This window comes from Sus scrofa, chromosome 15, assembly GCF_000003025.6.
Source record: "Sus scrofa isolate TJ Tabasco breed Duroc chromosome 15, Sscrofa11.1, whole genome shotgun sequence".
Lineage (NCBI taxonomy): Eukaryota > Metazoa > Chordata > Mammalia > Artiodactyla > Suidae > Sus > Sus scrofa.
In genome coordinates, this window is record NC_010457.5 from 14,125,749 (window position 1) to 14,147,498 (window position 21,750).

At 38.1% G+C, this 21,750-nt stretch overlaps 1 protein-coding gene across 1 annotated transcript in view; it reads right to left on the reverse strand.

Moving 5' to 3' along the window:
- Positions 1-21,750, reverse strand: part of THSD7B (thrombospondin type 1 domain containing 7B) — a 1,521,641-nt gene that overhangs the window by 36,754 nt on the left and 1,463,137 nt on the right. The window contains 3 exon segments of the mRNA XM_021075621.1: positions 5,379-5,496; positions 8,427-8,542; positions 9,937-10,078. Coding sequence (XP_020931280.1) covers positions 5,379-5,496; positions 8,427-8,542; positions 9,937-10,078 — 376 coding nt within the window.

The following is a 21,750-nucleotide window of genomic DNA, read 5'->3' on the forward strand; positions in this document are numbered from 1 at the left end:
TAGCCTGGGAACCTCTATATGCTGTGGGAGCAGCCCTAGAAAAGGCAAAAAGACAAAAAAAAAAAAAAAAAAAAAAAAAAGATTATTTTCTAATGTACCAGAGGGGAGAAAAATTATGGTCCTTATCTGCAACATAAAGACAGACCTTTAGCATATGTTTGGTTAAACATATGCTAGCAATGGAAGATGGAACAATTCTGCATTTGGAGTACAATGCATGGGTTTCCTCTATAAAGGGATTCCCTGGCTCATCTAAAAATTGCATCAGGCACCCAGATACCTTGCATCCCAGAGAATACTCAGGCAAGGCAAAGAGTCTGTAAGTTTTTTCAAGTAAAATAGACCAGTCCCAGCCATGACCATGTACTGGAGAGTGAGGTCAGCTAAGCAAGGAAGTAATAACACCGCAATTTTAGAAGTAAAGACAGACTCTGGTATTACAGGAGTGAGATAGGTCGGTGAAGGGCAGAAGATTAGGTACTGTTGGCTTGGCTTGGAAATAAAGCTCAGGATTTCTCTGCAGTGAATGTGCATTCCAGCTGCTTATTTTCAGGTCTGTTCTTAACAATCACATTTCAGACTCTTTAAAAGCTACTAAAGCTGGAGTTCCTGGTATGGTACAGGGGGTTAAGAACCTGACTGCAGCATCTGGGGTTGCCTTGAAGGTGCAGGTTTGATCCCCAGCCTGGCGCAGAGGGTTAAAGGATCAGTTTTTCCTGCCACAGCTGCAGCTCGGATTCAATCCCTGGCCTGGGAACTTCCATAGTCCAGGGTTGGGACCATTTAAAAAAAATATGCTATCAAAACTTGACAGACCACTGGAAATACATAGCAGAAATACCTCCAATGGGGGTCTCTCCATGGGATGAAAAATGACAAGGTCACAGAGAGTGATTTTGGCAATTCTGGAGCTATTCTGTCCATCCCATTCATACATTCCCTGTCTCTAAGATTGTCTCCCCATTCTATGTTCCTATTACATGCACTAGAAAACAAGTATACATTTAGGAGGCTTAAGAATTCAGAAACTTCTTAAAGCGCTCACTGCCCTTTGTATTCCAAACTGAGATCAATTTCCTCTGCTTATTCTTAAATATACCATAAATTATGAGTATTTTTATAAAGTAGTGTAGCATCCAACCCAGGGTCATGTACATAACATGAACATGTACATAGTGTCAGATTTAAAAGGGCCCAGTGGAAAAAATGGGGCTTAGGAGACACAACTGAGCACCTCAAACTTCTCTACAACTGACAAGCCACATGACCTTGAGCAGTTACTTAATTGCCTATCACCTTACCTGTGAAGTTATGTCTACATTCCACAGTACTCTTGTAAAGAATTATTAAAATAATTCAAGCACCAATAATTGTACCTTTGACCAACAGATATTAAAAATTATTATTCTAATATTTCATCATTTTACAGTTTAAAAATAGCGCAAGCAAGGTCTGCAAAGGCTGGATCAAAGTCTTACAATTTGCTGTTGGAAAAGCCAACTCTAAAACTGGATATTCTTATCTAGTCTTTCTTTTTTTCCCATTCTACAATTTAGCTTTTTGTTCCCTGTCATAGGAGCTAATTACTTGATAATAGTGAACAAGTTTGAACTGTTATAACTACTGGGCTGTGCTTGATCAAGTATACCATACTGATCACATTTCATACAGATACTAAAAATGAAGGTTAAAAGAGTTGCCTGTTTAAAATATGAAAAAAGCTGGAAATCATAAACTTGTGGTACTTTGGAGTCAATACAAAATTATTATTTCATTATGGGCTAGTGTTGATAGAAAAATCATAAGCCATCTGGGAAACACAAGAGACAGGCTGGATTACACAATGTAGAAAAATATTATAAACTCATACATTGAATTAAAAAATATAAAAGAGGAAAATAATCTGGGATTAATAACATTCCTGGAATGTTAGCGGTTAAACTATAATTATGAATAATTCATGAAATGCTAAATTTAGGGAGTTCTACATTCCACTGAACTGATGAAAATTCAACAAAGAACATGACTAATCCAAATATTAAGCTCTTCTATTACAAGCTTTGATCTTTGAAATCTATCTGAAACAATCCCTTAGTAGAAACCTAGAATCAGTTTCTCTTTAACGTGAAATAAATTGGATTCAAACTGTTATGACCTTGAAATCTTTAACACAATTAGAAAGTATATGCCAAGCATCAAGTGTACATTAAAGAGATAACCCAGACACTTGGAGATAAAGGAAGAGCTCATTTCAAAATTTTCCCTCAGATCAATGTAGTTCTGTGGGTTTGATGGCAGAGTGTGGCTGTGTAGAAGCATTCAGGACTCCCAACTCACCAGGATTTGCCCAACAGTCCAGCAACTTCCTGAAAGGATACAATTGTGTGCATTTTGCCTTTGATGAAGAAGTCAGTCAAGAGCCGCAGGTGCAACTTGCGCACTTCAATGTGACTAAATAAACTCTGTCTCCTTGTGGTATCTGCCCTATTGCCATCACCGGTTGGGAAAAAGAAAGTAGCACATACAAAGACAGCTGCAGGCACACTGTTTTACAAGAAGCAAGACACAGATGTTTTTTCAATGACAGTTTCCAACTTTTTCAGTGCCAAAGTTTGGTCTCTTTTAGCAAACAAGTTCATCTGTGCCATATATTTCTGCTTTTGATGATCATTGTTAGTTTGTTGCTTTTAGCTTATGTTGCCTGAGGATTAAGGCATGATTTAAATACAAAATTGTCTCGTTTTGGAAACATTTAACTGTTAGGGGGCTAGGGATGAGAAAAGAGTAGTGCTGGAAGATTGGAGCTGGAAGGCTGGAATGGGGTAGTAGTTTGGGGGCTGGTGGGATAGAGTACAATATAGCATAGTGAGGTATAATATAATATAATACCACAAAGACTGTCTCATCAGTGTTCTGGCAGTAGTTGCTTAAAAATTCAAGGGCCAGCCACTATCAAGAATAGCATGAATGTTCCTTAAAAAACTAAAAATAGAGCTACCATATGATCCTACAATCCCACTTCTGTTGGGTTTGAGGTGGAAATTAATATGAAATGAACACCCATGCTGTATCAGGTACAGTGCTAGACACCTGTGTAACTTCATAGCGTTTACTCCTCAGACCCAAAACAAAGCCTCTAATGTGCATAAAATCCATTTTAGAGATAAAGGAACTGAGATTCAGAATAATTTGCCTAAAGAGCTGTAATTCAAACTTGGATTTACCCAACTTTAAAGTTGATGCCCAACTGGAAACTATTCTGTGCTACCAATCAGAATATTTGAGAAATTGGTATAGGTCAATCTCTGAAATCTTGGTTCTGAGATTTACCATTTGGTTTCCTGAGGTGCTTTGCAGGCTCTCAATTATGCAGGCAATGGCATGTTGTTATTATTGGACATTGTGATTTCCCCATTTTCATTGTGAGTGATGCTCATTGTGGAAGTAAATTTCAATTTCCTTAGCTAAATTTTCCTAACATTATCTCCTGAGTACTGCTGTCAGATCTGTCTTCTCCATGATTTTAAAGCTGAGGACACACATAAGCACTTTTTCCATGCTATATCCTGTCTTGACTCCTCAAACAATCTCAACTAAGGCAGAGAATCATCAAGCACCCCAGCACACCCATTTGTGAGTAGCTCAGAAATAAGCCCATATCCTAGTGCCGGTGGTCCAGGCTTAGAACTTCTAACAAACTCCTTCCAAATGTCTTTGGTGATCAGGAGTTCCCATCGTGGCACAGCAGAAACAAATCTGACTAGGAACCGTGAGGTTGCAGGTTCGATCCCTGGCCTCTCTCAGTGGATTAAGGATCCGGCATTGCCATGAGCTGTGGTGTAGGTCACAGACGCAACTTGGATCCCGCATTGCTGTGGCTGTGGCATAGGCTGGCAGCTACAGCTCCGATTAGACCCCTAGCCTGGGAACCTCCATATGCCATAATGTGGCCCTGAAAAGACAAAAACAAAAAAACAAAAACAAATATCTTTGGTAATCAGATCCAGGTCTTTTAAGCTCATCTCCCCCTGGATTTCAAGAATCCTCCAACTTGCAATTCTTCTTCCCTACTCCTCCCCTACTTACTGACTAACCATAAAGCAGGATTTTTCCATAGGTCCCCACCCAAATGCCTGACATTTACCTCATGATAAACTGTAAATCTCTTTCAGGACCAGAATCCTATCCTAAACTGCAGCTCTGTGCTTTCCTGGTACACTCTCCTTGTTCTCTTTCCATGGACCAATATCTTGATTCCTACTTTAGTTTGATGGCTGGAGTGCCACCTCTGTTGCCATTTGCCTAGCGTGTGACTATCAGTTGCCTTCTGTATTCCTTGCCATTGTGCCTTACTTACCTGGGAAATGTTGCTGTCAACCACTATCTGTTCACCAAAGATTTATACGCCCTTTCATCCATGGGAGCAGTTTCCTCTATAATACTGTTGCTAAGAAATAACCCGCCATCTAGAAACTACATTTCCTGCTTGGCCATCTTGTACTGAGCTAGAGAAACGATATCAAATTTTATCCAGTAGAATATATATAGCAGAAATGAAAAAAAAAAAGGAGTTTCCATTGTGGCTCAGTAGGTTACCAACCAACTAGTATCCATGAGGGCACAGGTTCAATCCCTTGCCTTGCTCAATGGGTTAAGGATGTAGCGTTGCTGTGAGCTGTGGTGATGGTTGCAGATGTGGCTCAGATCTGGCATTGCTGTGGTTGTGGTATAGTTCCCTAGCTTGGGAACTTACATATGCCATGGGTGCAGCCCTAAAAAAGAAAGAAAAAAAAAGAAAGAAAGAGAGAAAAAAAAAAGAAAGAAAAAAAAAGAAAGAAAGAAAAGAGATGTATGGAACTTCCAACCTGTCCATAAAAACCTCCATAGGACCAGCTGGACATCACCCTCCAGAGAAACATATGTTAAGGTGGTAAAGCCTCCATCAACACAGCCTCTTGTGTCCTTGATCGACCGTGTAAAGCAGAAACTTCCCCTCCCTTTACGTAAGTGAAAAATTAGTCTCTAATCTATGATATTAAGCTGCTATGATGGGGAAAGTACCTGCTAGAGGAGCCAGCTTTACTTATTGAATACATACTTCTGAAAAACCACAGAGGCCAACAAGTTTTGAATTGGTTAAACTTGGGACCTTTTGAATAAATACTGTTCCCCAGGGCCAGGGGCCCCTCCAGAATTTTCCAGTGTTACCCAGCCAGTTCTTTACTCTCTGCTTAGTCATGAAAGACTGATATGAGGCCAGGCTCATGTTGCATCCAGCTGGCTGACATACCTTATGTCCACTTGTCAGGCTATCACACGTAGAAAGATGTTTAAAAACTAAGCCATGTAGTGGGAACAAACACAGGAAATCCAAATACCTCCATGGCCACAAGTCTGCGAGCATGCTGTCCAGGCTGTCCACCCAGAGAGCTGACAGTTGACCATGCATTCCACCAGGCAGGGAGCACTCATCCTCTGAGGTTTTTCCAGGTTATGCTGCAGGTGGGAAGGAAATATGAGTGTACTGGAGAATTCACATCAACCTCAAGTCAGTCTGCTATCTTTTGATGGGATAATCATCTTTATTCTTTGATCATAATCATTCTACATTTTCGTAGGGAAAAATACCCTTGCTTATATAAACTGGTGGCAAGCCTAGCAAATGATGGTCCCTATTTCATGAAATAGAAACTTGCCAGTCCAAGTTTCTTTTCACAAAAGCCCCAACTTAAGAAGAGACCTGCAGTTAAGGTACAGGGAAAATCAGGCAATTATGTGATGCAGAGATCTCTCCAATCACTCAGCCAGCAAGGAACCAGGAGGATACCTCAGTGCTAAATTCAGGCACCTTGCACTTCTGGATGGGTCAATAGTATACAGAGAGCTTAAACTAACAGCTACCTAGCCTTAAAAATAAATAGAAAAAGGATAAAACCCAAATCAGCAACCCATCTAAAGTTCATTAAAAAATGCTAAAATATAACCATGGTCTTAAGAAAGAAATTGATGATTTAAAAAAAAAAATCAGGAGTTCCCACTGTGGCTCAGCAGGTTAAGAACCCAACTAGTACCCATAAGGATGCAGGTTCGATCCCCAGCCCCACTCAGTGGGTTAAGGATCTGGTATTGCTGTGAGCTGTGGTGTAGATCACAAATGCAGCTCGAATCTGGTATTCCTGTGGCTATGGTGTAGGCCAGCAGCTGCCGCTCTAATTTGACTCTAGCCTGGGAACTCCCATATGCCACAGGTGTGCTCCTCCAAAAAATTTTTTTTTCAAAAGAAAAGATTTCTTTTTTTCTTGTCCTCTTTGAAACCCACATCTAGGTAAAATGACATATTTTCTAACAGCTAAGGTTGAAGAGGTCTTAGTAAAAGAGTATATAAGCCAAGAAACACAGAAAGAATGACAAAAATTTTTGTTTTAGGAATCACCCACTGTGCTTGAAGAAAATGCTGACATTCAACACATGTAAAATGAATGAGTACAGCATGATTGCTTACTAAGTGGGCAAAATAGAAATTACTACATGGGATCTATGATCCATTCAAGAGATAATGGGTTTTCTATTAGGGCTAATAATTTGGGATTTCAAACTAACATTCTTTAAATATTTGTTGGACATATGATATTTGGAAAGCATAGAAACTTGTTTACATATTAATGAATGATTTATATAATTCTTGGTATCAAAAGAGAAGATTTATTATATACGCTAAATGTAAGATTTTCACTTATTTGAAGTTGTTGTAGACTGGTGATTTCTTTTTCCTGAAGCAGACAATGTATTGAGAGGGAGATGAAATGAAACAAAATGTTAAAATAAATTACTGACAGAAGTTCCTGTCATGGCTCAGCGGAAACGAATCTGACTAGTATGCATGAGGACGCAGGTTCCATTGCTGGCCTTGCTCGTGGGTTAAGGATCTGGCATTGCCGTGAGCCACAGTGTAGGTCGCAGTCATGGCTCGGATCTGGTGTTGCTGTGGCTGTGGTGTAAGCCGGTGGCTATAGTTCTGATTGGACACCTGGCCTGGGAACCTCCATGTGCTGCAGGTGCAGCCCTAAAAAGATTACATAAATAAATACATACATACATACATACATAAATAACACTTGGTAGATAGAACTTTGCCCTGTATCAACCAATCTCCAAATTTCATTAAATGGGACATTTAATTTCAGATGATCGAGGGTCAAGGTTGCTATTGGTCTTTGGTGATCCTGCTGGTTTAAAGAGCTTACTGAGACAATGCTTAACAGGGATAAATCAGGATAGGTGAGGAAGGGTTTGTTCTGATTTTAATTTCTACTTGTGGACTCCACTTACTTAAGAAGAAATGGGACAGTTTTTATTTTGCCAGTTTGTTAAATAAGTTTCTGTGGAATCCTGAGTTATCTGGCTCTACATATTTTCAATTGTTCCAAATTTTGCTTAGTTAGATTCTTATAATATGATAGAATATGATCATCTTTATTTTTGTTAAAATGCCTGTATAGTGTGTTTCACTATATGTTGGGAAGGAAGTGCCAACTTTTTTGGAACAGGTTTAATTACAGCTTTTGTCCAAACTCCATATATTTTGTCATAGGGAGAAAAAAAAGGAGCAATAAAATTACAAAAATTCAAAATCCACTAGTTTTAAATTTGGTAGGGAAAGTTTTTAACTTACTTTGAGACAAAAAATACAACTGTGCTTATTATCTAGCAATCACTTACTAAGCAAATTAGCAGAGCATTCTAATAACAAGTGTCAGTGTTCATGTTATATACAAGAGACAGTGTTTACTATATAAGCAAATGTATCACCTGCCGAATACAAGAAGTCATATCTAAAGATTAGGGTCACCTGATGTGAATACTTTCTTGGTAACCAAGTCATCTAAACAGGTTCTTTAAAAAAAAATGAAAAAATGTTTTTCCTTCTTTTATTTACTTTTAGGGCCACACCTGTGGCATATGCAGGTTTCCAGGCTAGGGGTCAAATTGGAGCTGTAGCTATAGGCCTATACCACAGCCACAGCAACAAGGGATCCCAGCAGCATATGTGACCCACACCTGTGACCTACACCGCAGCTTGCAGCAATGAAATGACACAGGATCCTTAACCCATTGAGCAAGGCCAGGGATCAAATCCACATCCTCTTGGAGACTATGTCAGGTTCTTAACCCACTGAGCCACAGAACTCCACAGAAAATATTTTTTTAATGAACCCATTTCCCCAGTGTAAAATTCCCTGGTTATTTTAACTAAGTTCCACCTGGTGAGGCAGAACTGTCTGATACTAGTATCTCTTACTGTAACTGAATCTAGGCTATAATGAGAGGAAAGCATTATGTCATTCATATCAAGCACTGGGGAGGTTGCAGGCTAATAGTAAGAAAAACACAGCCATGGGTGTGGGACACAAATATAAGTAAATCACCTGCTTGCATTGGTCCATGCCAACGGGCTTGCCGTCACTGCGCACACAGCTCAGAAGGCGGGTCCTGATGCCTTGCCCACAGGTTGCATTTTCGCTCAGCTGGCATGCGCTCCACTCTACAGGCATAGGATCAGCACACTGAATTTCCAAAGTATGGCCGTTTTGAGCAAACTACAATATACCTTTGATTGTCTGTACTGATAGAGAAGGATAGCGTGCACAGAATCCTAAAACAATTTCCAAAAGGCTTCAAAAGACAGCATGCAATTCTTTTATTGCAAAACAAAAAAATCAATCAGACAACCCAATAAAAATGAGTTCCTCCTAAGTTTGCTTTCTTGAGATCAAAAGCCAAATGGCTTTTAGAAACCATCTCACAGTTGGCTGGGGTAGGAAAAGAAAAATACTAAGCAGGATGACAAAAGAATCATCTCTTTACTGAGGATAACTGAGAGGAAGAGAGAAAAAAAAAAAAAAAACAGAAATGATACTAGTCTTTGAAGAGGCTTTCAAGGAATAAATATAACTATCTAAACCATTTGGTCTGTTTGGTACAGTGGAGCCAAGAGAGGTACCTCAGAAATAAAAGACCAGATATAGGGACCACTACAGAAACTCTAATTTAAATGAAATTATTCTCTCATGAAAGAAAGTTTTGTAGATCTGGCTAGTTTGTGTTACAAACTAGACACTGGGACTTAGAATAAATTATCCCATAAATGATTCTTTTTTAAAAAAGTCTTATTTTGGTGTGGGTAGAAAAAAAAGAAAAGATCCTTGATCATACACAGTGAGAACCTCTTTAAGGAGTGTTTTCATATTTGATAGATGATATAAGAGTTTAATAGGAAGAGCTAACCCATGTAGAGTAAATTCAGCATTTTAAATACATGTTTGTCTGGTAAAGCAAATTTTATTGTATTTCTGCAACATTACTATGAACACTAATGATTTGAAGCACCTTTAGCTAAAGAAAAAAGAGCAAATATACCACGTCAACTTTCACCTATAAAGACAAGCAGACAGCATCATAGATTTCTCAAGGAGGTTTTCCACAAGAGAAATTTCAGTATTTCTGCTGTGACCTCAGGGGGGAATTGGTTTCAGAAAAAGGCTATTGCTTTGCTTGTACAGGCATGTGGGGGCTTGGTCATCAGTGCTGAATTAAGTGCTGAATTCAGTGCTGACATTGAACGTGGTTCCACATTTCATGGCATTCTGTGTATCTACTGCTGGTGCAGGGAATGGCAAGCGGCAGATCAATGGAACTACATGGTCCTTTGGTTTTAGACACTGAGCACTCTGGTACCTAGGGAAATCCTGAATAAGGAAGCTTTTGTGATTTTTCAGTGCCCCTAAGACATCCCTGTCTAGTCAGGCAGACCATTCATCCTTAGTGAGCCACACAGAGCAAGTACATTGCAAGCTAGCATTTCTTGAATAATAAAAGCCATGAAAGAGCTCAAATTTGATAACAGCATTATTACATCTTTGTGGATTTCAGCCATACCTGTTAGATTGTACTGGAACTGGAAGCAGTTTTCATTGAGGAGGCAGGGCCGCACCTGCGAGTCTTCTGCGCATGTCCTTGAACTCAGTGAGGGCCGCAGCAGATGGCGGGTTCTTCTCTGCATTGTGTGTGGATCACATGACTATGAAAGTCAAAGAGCATTCAGAGTTAGAAAGGATCCCGAGTTTGTTGATAAGTTCTATGTGATTATCTGTATCTAAGTAGGCATGGATACAATAGCTACAGGGCAGACACTATTAAAAGTATGAAACATAATATTTAGAAAATAAAACTATTATGTGATTCAGTATATATCATTTTGGGATTTTTCACCTGACAACTCTTTCTTGTTCTATGTTATGACAAAGCCTACATTTCTATCTCCCATGTATAATTAGGCACACAGAGGCTATTTCCATCAATTAAATACACTCTGTGCTCTCAAATCCGTCAGCCATGTAGCAAAAGATGAATGCATTTGAATGTTTCAATGAATGAAAAAAGGAAAACAAAGTCCCTTGTGCCTGCAGACAGTCTCACCAATAGAAATAATCACACAGGGAGTTCACCTTTAGCACAGTTGGGTAAGGAGCCAGCATTGTCACTGCATTGGCTTGGATTGTTGCTGTGGTATGAGTTTGATTCCTGGCCACAGAACTTCCACATGCCATAGGCATGGCCAAAGGAAAAAACAAAATCACACAGAATATTTTAATAAGAAAAATTTAAAAAAATGGAATTTACTGGGTCACTTTGCTATACATCAGAAAGTGACAGAACATTGTAAATCAAATATACTTTAACTTAATGTTTTTTTAAAAACACAACAAATAGGTTGAGAGAGGGATGATGAAATCAATATTGCAATATACCAAAACTTTCTTCTTCTTTGGAAAACCCTCTGATCCACGGAAGATGAGCCACTGTGTGCTGTCACCAAACAAATGTACACATTGAACTTAAAAGATCTCTTACAAAAATCATTTTACCCATGAGTCCACAAGTCCTCAACTCATAGAACCCTCTGAAGCCAGGTAAACCTGCCTGCCACCTGTCATCCATCTACTCTACCCACATAGGACTTTCAAAAGCTCCCCCAACTGGAACAATCTCCTTTTATGTGTCCTAAATCTTATCCTTCCTCTTCTTCAAAACACTAATCAAGGCTTCATCATTGACAGTATTTCTTTTAATAATGACAAATTCTTCTCTTCCTTCCTAAGCAACCTTCCACCCAGGCTCAAGAATTACTCTACAAGACTTGATTCTAAATATATACACATATGGCATACCTGCCCTTATATGATCATTATTTCTTTATTACCCATCTCCTTCCTTTCCTTATAAAACTCTCTGAGTGTGTTATAGATCATGGTTTCTACTTCTTATGTCACTCCCTGAACATCTTGGTATATATTTTACACAGTGGTTGTTCAACTTAATACCATTAAATATATGGTATTAAACAACAATATAACCCTAGAACCAAAAATCTAGAAGCAAGTAGATGTTTACACTTTAGGAAAAATAAATGTCTCTGAACTAAGGTTACCAAAGCATCGTTTTCATGTTTGAGATGTTTCATTTATTTATTCTTTTTTTTTGTTGTTGTTGTCTTTTTAGGGCTGCACCCATGGCATATGGAGGTTTCCAGACTAGGGGTTGAATCAGAGCTGTAGCTGCCGGCCTTTGCCACAGCCACAGCAACGTGGGATCCAAGCTGCATCTGTGATCTACATCACAGCTCATGTCAATGCCAGATCCTTAACCCAGTGAGTGAGGCCAGGGATTGAACCCACTTCCTCATGGGTGCTAGTCGAGTTCATTAACCGCTGAGCCATGATGGAAAATCTTATTTATTCATTTTAACTTGTCAGATATTGAAGTGAGAAAAAAGACTGTAAACTTAATATTAACTATTAATCAAAATGGATTAGAGGGCCTCACTGAAACATGCAAAAAATACCATAAAATTGTCTTCTAAAGTTAGATGTTTAGAACCTCTGGAACACATTGACTATTTACTTGACTTTATAGTTGATAATCTGTCAATACTTGTAAAGTAATTTTACGTTTTAACTGTATTGAAGTGTCTCCAGATGATCAAGAAGGGTCATTGAAATCAGGTAATAATTCTTAATTATCTGCAAAGAATCCCATGCTAAATGCTGACCAATAACTTATTACTAGTTCACCAATTTGACTTTTGTTCTCATGAGAGAGAATAAGAACTGAAATGATTTACCAATGAAAGCAAATACAAGTGTCTTAAAAGCTACTCCTGATTAGTGTTCTACTACTTTTCTACCTTATAAAAATCAATTAATGTTTGAACCAAGTGAGCATGTTTAAGGATTCAGATCTTCTTTGTCTAAACCATCAAATAAAGCAAAAGAAAAAATAACACGCACACAAATATGCAAAACAAATCAAATTACTTTGTAACCTTAAACAATTCATTTTATATTTTGTAACTTAATTCTTCATCCAAACCTGGATAAGAAAGGGGTTTGGAGATAGGGGCATAATTTGATAGGCTTTAAGAATACCCTCCCTCAGACCATACACACTATCAATCTCTAAGTCTGCTGGATATGCTTTTAAGATGATACCCTCTGCCTGTCATTCATAACCTTGTAGACTTTCATAATCACTTTCTAGAAATTAGTATATTGAAAACCAACACTGCAGCTAACCCTCTTACTATTTCTATCCACAGAAATAGGCAAAGAGGGGGAGGAAGGTGACTGAAATCTACAAACACAATCCAACCTAAACTCAGGTGATGTTGTACATTCCACCTTATAAAAATTGTCCCAGCACTCTAACAAGTGGTAGATGAGTTGGTGTTTCTCTTTACTCCTTTCTCTCTGATAGCTATTTATAGGAGGTTCATAAAATAATGAAGAGATCACCAGGAAAAGGAGGGTAAGCTAAGGGGGAAAAAAAAGAATAGAAAAGGAGGCTTCCATCTAGAAGACTTCTTTATTGGATCAAGACTCTTCAAATATAAAAAGTCTGGATCTCCTCTCCCCTTAGAATATTTACACAAAGACATACTGTCAAACTCCTAAGCAGAGAAGTGAGGAAGGGATGTGTGGATAACTAGCCCAATTTTGGACCAGTCTCATTATAAAGAATAAGGTTATATAACTAAAGTTTATTTACTAGGGAAGGAGATGACCAATAAGAACCAATAGTCTCTGGTGCCTAAGCCCCTTTAAGAGACTAGATTTTGAACTTTGAAAACCAGCACTTACCTTAAAGTTAAGCCCTTCATCATGACCTTCTACCCTCATACATTTTGTTCCCCCTAGCAATAAGGCTTTGCCCCTGGGCCTGACCTCAACATCTGAATTCTGTCAAAACTGAATCAGATATTCCCTCTGAGAGCCTCCAGGGACTCCTTGCACTCTTATAAATGGAATCACCTTGTCTAGTAAACATTTCCACTGCACTCATATTATGTGTGCATTGCCCCCATGGGCTTTTTGGAGATATCATATCTTAATTACCTTAGACCTTCAGAACGTTTATCTCTTTCTGACATATAATAGGTAAATAATAAATATTTGTTAGTGTAGTATAATTTGGTTCTTTCTGGGCAATAAGACTGGGCAATTTTTATAAGCTGCCATTAGCAGATAAAAGGTCAATCCAAAACTATGATCACACTTCCTAAATGTAAGGGTTTCTACAGGTCTGTATGATATGATAAAAAGAAAATACATGATTTCTGTGGTGGCCTAGAGGTTAAGGAACTTCCTCATGCCACGTGCATGGCCAAAAAAAAAAAAAAAATGGAGAGAGAATACAATATTTTCTCTACCTCTTCTATAAAATCTAGATATTTCACAAAATAATAGAATCTATCATTAAATAACTAAATTATATCAGTAAATGAGTTTTACCCATATAAAAATAACAGATAATTTAGATAATAAAGTTTAAATAAATACAACTAGGAATGTGTAATTTGTATCATTTGATATTTTTCTAACACTGAACTATTAACAATGACAGTTTAACAAGACCTGGTCTAAACCCAGGTATTTGTGAATTAAATCACTCTGTAAATTTCTTGTCTGGAGATAGCCATTAGTTCCCAAGGCCTGAACTCGTCAGCTCCCCTCAGATACAGAAACCCAAGGCTTTTACTCTGTTACAGGGCATCTCTGATAATTCTTCAATGGTCTCTCCTTCATTTAGCTGATGAGCACAATTGTCAATACCTCTACTGTCTATATTGCAAGAGGCAAAAACAAACAAACAAACAAACAAACAAAAAACCCCACCAAAAACCTCCCAATTTATGGGAAAGGCAAGTACAGAGGAACATGGTAAACCTCACTATGGGGATGCACTTTACTAGGCAGACTGGGGAATTCAACAGGAAAGATGACCTGTTTTCCTTACCAATAAATTGCTAGGAAGAAAAAAAAAAAAGAAAAGTGAAAGAAGAAGCCAGATGTATATTAAAAACACATATGTTAAAGATGTATATTAAAAATGGGCAGAACTAAGCTATAATGAATGGCCCCCTCAGATTATAGATCTAAAGCAAAAGTAAGAATAAGGTTGTCACTGAAGTCTGTACAGTTTACCTTGGAGGGAAATGAGGAGGTTATAAGCTGTGAAGCTCTTTGTGAGTAAATGGCAAGTTTCCATCTCCTAATCTGGGTGGCTTTTTCAGGAATGTTTGCCTGTTAATTAAATTGGACAAACTGTTTTATGCGTTTTCTGTATTTGCGTTAAATTAGGAAGACTTTTAAAAGTTTAGAAAATATCTCTCCTAACATCCTTGGAAAATTAGGTATCTTTTCCTTATAGGATTTGACAGTCTTGTGATAGCAGTCTTTCCCAAAATACATTGCTTTCTACAATGTGTTAATAGGTGCCAAGAAAGAAAAGAATTTTGTAGAAGCATTTAGGAAATATTGAACTAAACAGTGATAAAGAAGGATTTCTGAAATAGATCTTTACTATGTCTTTACAGAGTGTGCTTTAAATCATTAAGTTCATTATCTTATTTCTTCTAGGTCACAGGAGTAGACTATATATCCTAGCCTTTTTTGCAGGTGAGGGTGACCATATAACTTAATTTTGGTAAATGAAAGGTAAGTAAGAGGCCACGTGTGACTCTACTTTTCACCCTGAAGCCTTCTACATGATCTTCACCCTCCCCACTGAGCTGGAATGGTGATAACTGGAATGACTTTGAAAGACAAGATTGAAGACGGCAGATGCTCCATTAGCCTTGGCCCCCAGATGACTGTATGGAGCAGGGAGTGTCATTTTCCCACTGGGAAATCCCACTTAGGACTGTTTTCAGGGAGATATATTGAATTATGTTCCATTTGAACAATTAAATGGGTTATTTGGGAGGTTTTTTGTGAATTACCTATTATTATATCATACATTGTGAGTCTCTAAGAGTTTCAAACTTGTACATATCAATTCAGCATTCCATAACACATTCTGGAAAATGTAGGCTTGCAGATTTAAAGACATAAATGAATGGAAAATTCTTTGTAAATTACACAATTATTAATTTATTATCTCTGTGAATCAACTGTTCTCCCTAAGAACTCTTCTAGTAAGGTTTCCATTCACTTTAAACAAATAGTTTTTTGAGAATACATTAAATGCAAGTCACTGTACCAATGAATAAAACATCATCTCAGAGAGGATTTTCTTTTTATGCCTTGGATTTCCAAGAGATCATACCTTGTCTCTCCCAAAGACTTAGTTACATTTTAAAGGAACATGTTAATGTTTTAGAAGTTTAGTGTTATTTTATCCTTCCTATAAAACAAAGGTGTTTATACTAAATTTTCCTCTGAGGAAGTTAAGTTTAATTTACTAATTTGTGTGTGTTGAAAAATAAAGTGGCAGGTGAGTGAGATTGATCTAGGTCATCTAAGCAAGTTTTTTTTTTTTTCCAAACTTCAAGTTATGACATATTAGTGTGTTGTGAATACTATTAATAACTAATACTTTTATAACACTTACTATATGCTGGTCTCTGTTCTAAATTATTTAACTCACTTCACCTTCATAATAGCCTTGTAAGGTAGATATATTATTTCCTCCATTTTATCAGCAGCACAGAGAAGTTAAATAATTTCATCAATATCACACAGTTAGGAAAGGGAAGAGCTAAGACTTCAATCCAATTCAGTCCAATACTATAATCCCTGTAGAATGTGTTCTCAGTTTGGTGGGTGAAAATCAGCACTTTTAAACTGATAAAGCATAACATGGAAAGTGTTTGTCATATATTCAAGGTGAGAATTATTTCATAAAACTCTTATTTATGAGATATGTGTGATGTATGTATGTATGTATATATATAAAAGTAAGTGATGATGTGTGTAGTCATTTGTAATATAAAATACTTTTTAAAAATTTTTTTATTATAGTTGATTTACAATATTCCTTCAGTTCCTGCAGTACAGCAAAGTGACACAGTCATACATATAAATACATTCTCTTTTTTTTATACTATCTTCCATTATGTTCTAACCCAAGAGACTGCACATAGTTCCCTGTGCTGTACAGTAGGACCCCATTGCTTATCTATTGCAAATATAAAATGTTTTTCCTATAGTGTGTCATGGTTAAAAATGTTCAAAAGCCACCAATCTAATGAAAGATGCTTATCAAAATAACTTTTCCATTAAATAGTCTGTCATGATCATTATTTAAAGACTATGTTTTCATTATAATGGTATGTGGTTTTGTTTTTGTTTTTTGTTTTTTGCTTTTTAGGACCGCACCCACGGCACATGGCAGTTCCCAGGCTAGGGGTCAAACTGGAGCTATAGATGCTGGCCTACACCACAGCTCATGGCAATGCCAGATCCTTAACCCACTGAGCAAAGCCTGGGAATGAACCCACAACCTCATGGTTCCTAGTCAGATTAACTTCCCCTGCGCCAAGAAGGGAACTCTGTGTAGAACAGGCTCTTAAAGATACAGCTTATCTTTTGGGAGATTAAATGGATAATAACAATGGAGACTGAGACTATTCTGGATATAGCCTTCTCCCTCAAATGACAGCAGTAGGCAACATTTTGTAGCATGAACATATAGCTAGCATTGTGGTGAACATTTCATAAGATTATTTCCCTTCAACTTCCCAATGATCTAGGTGGACTTTTAATACCCTTGTTTTCTATAGACAATGAAACCGAAACTCAAGGAATAAAACAAACAACTTTATAGTAGGTGCTCAAACCAGGATTTGAATCTGAGAAGGCCAGTTGCTTCACAGTATCTTTAACTGTTCTGCCTGTAAAATAGCTGTGCTTGTGGACATGTTGTGGTGGGAACAGAGGGTAAAATCATGCATCCTGGAGCTTCACTGTGATCGTGGGTACTGTGGCTATTTATTTTAACCTGAAAAGCACTGAGTAGGGAGTACAGTAATGAGGTATGGAAAGAAGAGAGAGAACAGACACAAGGAACTGTGGCTTATAAGCTAATGAAAAATTAAGTTAGATCGCAGACTGAAGAATGGGAGAGTCAGACTAGGGATAGGACAATGAACAAGGCTTGCTGCCTGCCTCTGAGGAGCCAGCAGTTCATGAAAGATGCTCCCAGTCTAGGGGCTTGATCATTATATTTAAAGAGTTAATTGGAAAGAGTGCCAGACAAATGTCTCAGTATGATAGGACTGGCAAGAGCAAGGGCAGAAGCTATGATATCATCAAGATGCTTATAGGTTCTGGTTCTGGTAGGGGTTTGCTGGCCTATTGCTAAGGGGATGTTAGGATGATCCATAAATAACAGAAGATTTTGGCTTACCTAAGAGTGAGTGAAGATTTGATAATGGACAGGGACATACCCACATAGTTCTTCTAGCTGGTATTTCATGACATTAAAGAGTTGTCAAGGTACATGTTATCATCCAATCAAAGGCCTTGAAACAGATGAGTGATGTATGGCATATCCAATTGGAGAATCTGAGACTGTCACCTGATTATATTATTTTGGGGACTTGGGAATGAAGAAAAATGACCAAAATACAAGCTAAAATATTTCCCTGTATTTCTAAAAAAAAAATCAAAGTCATGAAAGACAAAGAAAGATGGAATAAACTAAAGAAATATGATTACTGAATGCACTATGGCCTGTATCCTGTCATGAAGGAAAGCGAGTGCTCTAAAGGGCATTATCTGGACCACTGAGAACTTGGGACTATGGTCTAGAGATTACCTATAAATATTGTGTCAATGTTATATTTCCTAAATTACTCAACTCTTCTTGGATTACATTAGAAAATATCCTTGTACTTAGGAAATGCATACTGAATTAACAATATTGTGGGGAAAGGGGGCATGATGCCTTTAACACATGATCAAATGATTTAGAAATACTAAGAGCATATATATGCACACATATACTATTATTTTTTCAAAAATATACATATGTGTATATATATGTATGTATGTTTGTCTTGTGTATGAAGGGGAGCAGAGAGGAAAAGAGTTAATAAACCATATGTTTATAACTTAAAAATTGATGGTATGAATTTACAGTGAATTTGAAATATTTCTAAATAATTTCTGTTTAGGAAGAGAGAACTGTAAATAGCACTGACTCAGCAATATTTAGGAGAAATTAATGGATGACAGAAATGAATCCTGCTTCATAGGTATCTCTGATGCCACCCAGAGGATACCGAGGTGGCAACTCTCAACTGAATTGAGAGCACATAAACTCCTAATCTCAATCTCAATCACTCTCCTGCTCTTTCCTCTCTTTCCTTTCCCTCCTTCCTTCTTTCTTTTCCTTCCTTCTCCTTCTTGTTTTTAATTTTTTTTTCATGTGATGCTTACCCCTCTTTCTTCCCTCTAAACCCCAACCATTTTAGGACCAAATAGAAAGACAAGCCAGAATAAGCAATACACTGCACTAGGGCTCCTGGCCTGTAATGGGCCCTAGGATGCAGTCTGGAATGAGAATCTCAGGACAAAAGTGTTAGTCTCTGCCAGCAGTGTATGTGTGCTGAGCCTCTCTTTAGATACCAGAAGACTAAAGGATAGTCAATTTTGTGACATTTTTGTCTTACTGTTTGTGCCCCATTCCATTTCCAGTCTCTACCATGAACCAAAAAAAAAAAAGAGGGTCCAGCACTGCCTCGAGAATGTTTCTCCACTTTTGCCTTTCCTCTCCAACCAAAGAATATTGGGCCCCTTTCCTCTCAGTGGGGTCTTATCCTTGGCCGACCAAAGTCATTTGATCTGCTAGAGGAAAAGGTGTTATTAAGTTCCATACATGGGGGCCTGAGAGCACAGAGGTCACCCACAAGGGGCTCTGATCTGGGTTCATTCTTTCTAGTCACACCATTGCTCTAGGCTGTCACTAACATGAATCTTTTCTTCCTTTTCTCCCCTCCTTCCCCATCACTCCTCTACTCTCCTTTGGCTAACTCTTACTCGTCTTCTAGATTTTCGTATGGCTTTTCTTTCCCTAGAAAATTCACCAATCTTCCCACGACTTAGAAAATGTGCAAGCATATGGAGTTCCCATCGTGGTTCACTGGAAACAAATCTGGCTATATCCATGAGGACACAGGTTTGATCCCTGGCCTCACTCTGTGGGTTAAGGATCCGTGAGCTGTGGTATAGGTTGCAGATATGGCTCAGTTCTGGCATTGCTGTGGCTGTGGTGTGGGCCAGCACCTACTGCTCCGATTCAACCCCTAGCCTGGGGACCTTCATATGTTGCAGGTGAAGCCCTAAAGGAAAAAAAAAAGAAAAAAAGAAAAAAGAAATTGTGCCAGCATATGCTCTTATGACACCCTTTGCTTTTTCTCTATGAATACCTTCTCCTCTGTTGAAATCAATGAGGAATTTTCTGCTTTCCTCATTAGACTGGAGGTTCCTGGAAGACAAGGATCTTCACTGCCACAGCCCCCATGCCTAATATAACATTTGTTACAGAGGAGGCACTTAATATTGGTTGACTATATAATATCTGCAATTTATTTTGGTACTTATATGCTAAACACTGTGTAAAAGATTTACACATATCAATCCCCACTCCAACTTCTGAGATGTCCACTACCATTCCAGCTATTTATCTTACTGAAGTTAAGTAACTTGACTGAAGTACCAGTACTAAGAAGGGAAACAAGGAGAAAAGAAAATATAGTGCATTTGGGCTGTTCTCTAAATCTCCAACTTATTTCTTACAGTTGTTTATTCAGCGTTGATCTCTTCCTAACACTTGCCTTTCAACATGGAAATGAGAATTGCAATAATAAAAATTAAGGCATGTAACCAAACTGCATTTTATCTGAGAAACTCCTGGAATAGGAAAAAAAAAAAAAAGTCTGTGGCTGGGACTATGGTCTGCATAAAATCTGTCAATATAAACTAATTTTAAGGTAAAAATACTCATAGTATTCCTATCTGCAAGTACTATTATTTTTCTCTGTCACTGCCATATAATAAATATAGTATTTGCAAACTTAAAAAAAAAAACCCTACTGACAAAAATGAAAACCTAAGGAAAAGTAATACCATGAGATAAATCTAATATAGTCAAATATATCACATCCTTCTTTAAGAAGCCATAATTTACTTGGAATTATTCATAGATATTTTTTGAAGTTATATACATGTATATATCCAAAACAGAAAGGAAGTTAAGATGTGGAGAAAAAATACACAAATTTTAAAAACCCGAAGTGTGTACAAAACTCAGCAAGTGGTTCTGTTGTCCATTATGACCCCTCAGACAAACCAACTGATGGAGAGGTTCTCTGACAATCAATGCTGTACTACACCATAGGGGAAATTATATTTTCACATTTTTTCCTCCATATAACCAACTTGAGGGATTGAAATGATGCAAAGAAGGACTTTCAGGATAACCTTCATCTCCTGTAAATGCATGATTAAAATTCAAAGTGAAAACCTGGCCTTTTGTTCTTGCACATGAAACATATCTTTGGGATGGAATAGAAATCACAAGTAAAATGGAATCTAGATCACAAACCTGAGTTCAAAACCATTAATATATACTAGTTTGATGGCAAAGTTAATAAAAGCCATCATAATAATGAAATATCATTGATGGTAAAGACAGATATCATGTAGATTAAAAAAAAGAATTGACGAGGGAGGCAAGATGGCAGAAGAGTAGGGGGACATGCTCACCCTCTCCCACAAACGCACACAAAAAAACCACATCTACATGTTAAACGACTCACACAGAATAGCAACCAAATGCTGGCAGAAGAACTTAAAACCTCCAATAACGGCAAAAATCTTGTGACATAACTGGGTAAAACAAGAGAAAAAAGGAGAGTGAGAGAAGGGGAATCAGGACCAGATGGGCATTCCTGAAAGGGAACTGTGAGGGAGAAAGGGAGCCTATACCCTGGAAAGTTACCTAATCAACGGAAAGATCAGCCAAGTCAGAGGGATCTGCAGACGTTGAGAAGAGCGCAGCAGTAGGTCTGAGATCTGAAAAGCGGAGTGAGAGCTGAACAGATCATCTGAACTATTGGCACAGTCACCAAAAACCAAGACACTCGGGTGGGGGCTGGGCACCGAGACCTAGGCTGTGGAGGTTGGTCCCTCGGGAGCAGGCTGTAGTTGGTAATGTGGAGACAGCCTGAAGGATTAGGAAGCAGTGTGTTGTGGGTGGAAGGAGCAATACACTAAGGGCTGGGGAGTGGAATGCCACAACAGAGGGAACCTGGGAGAAGATCTGGACCGAAAGGGGAGACAGGCACCAGTGTTGGAGAGGGGAGAGGAGGGACGGGCCACCATAGAATACTCCTTGTGCCCCAGTGAG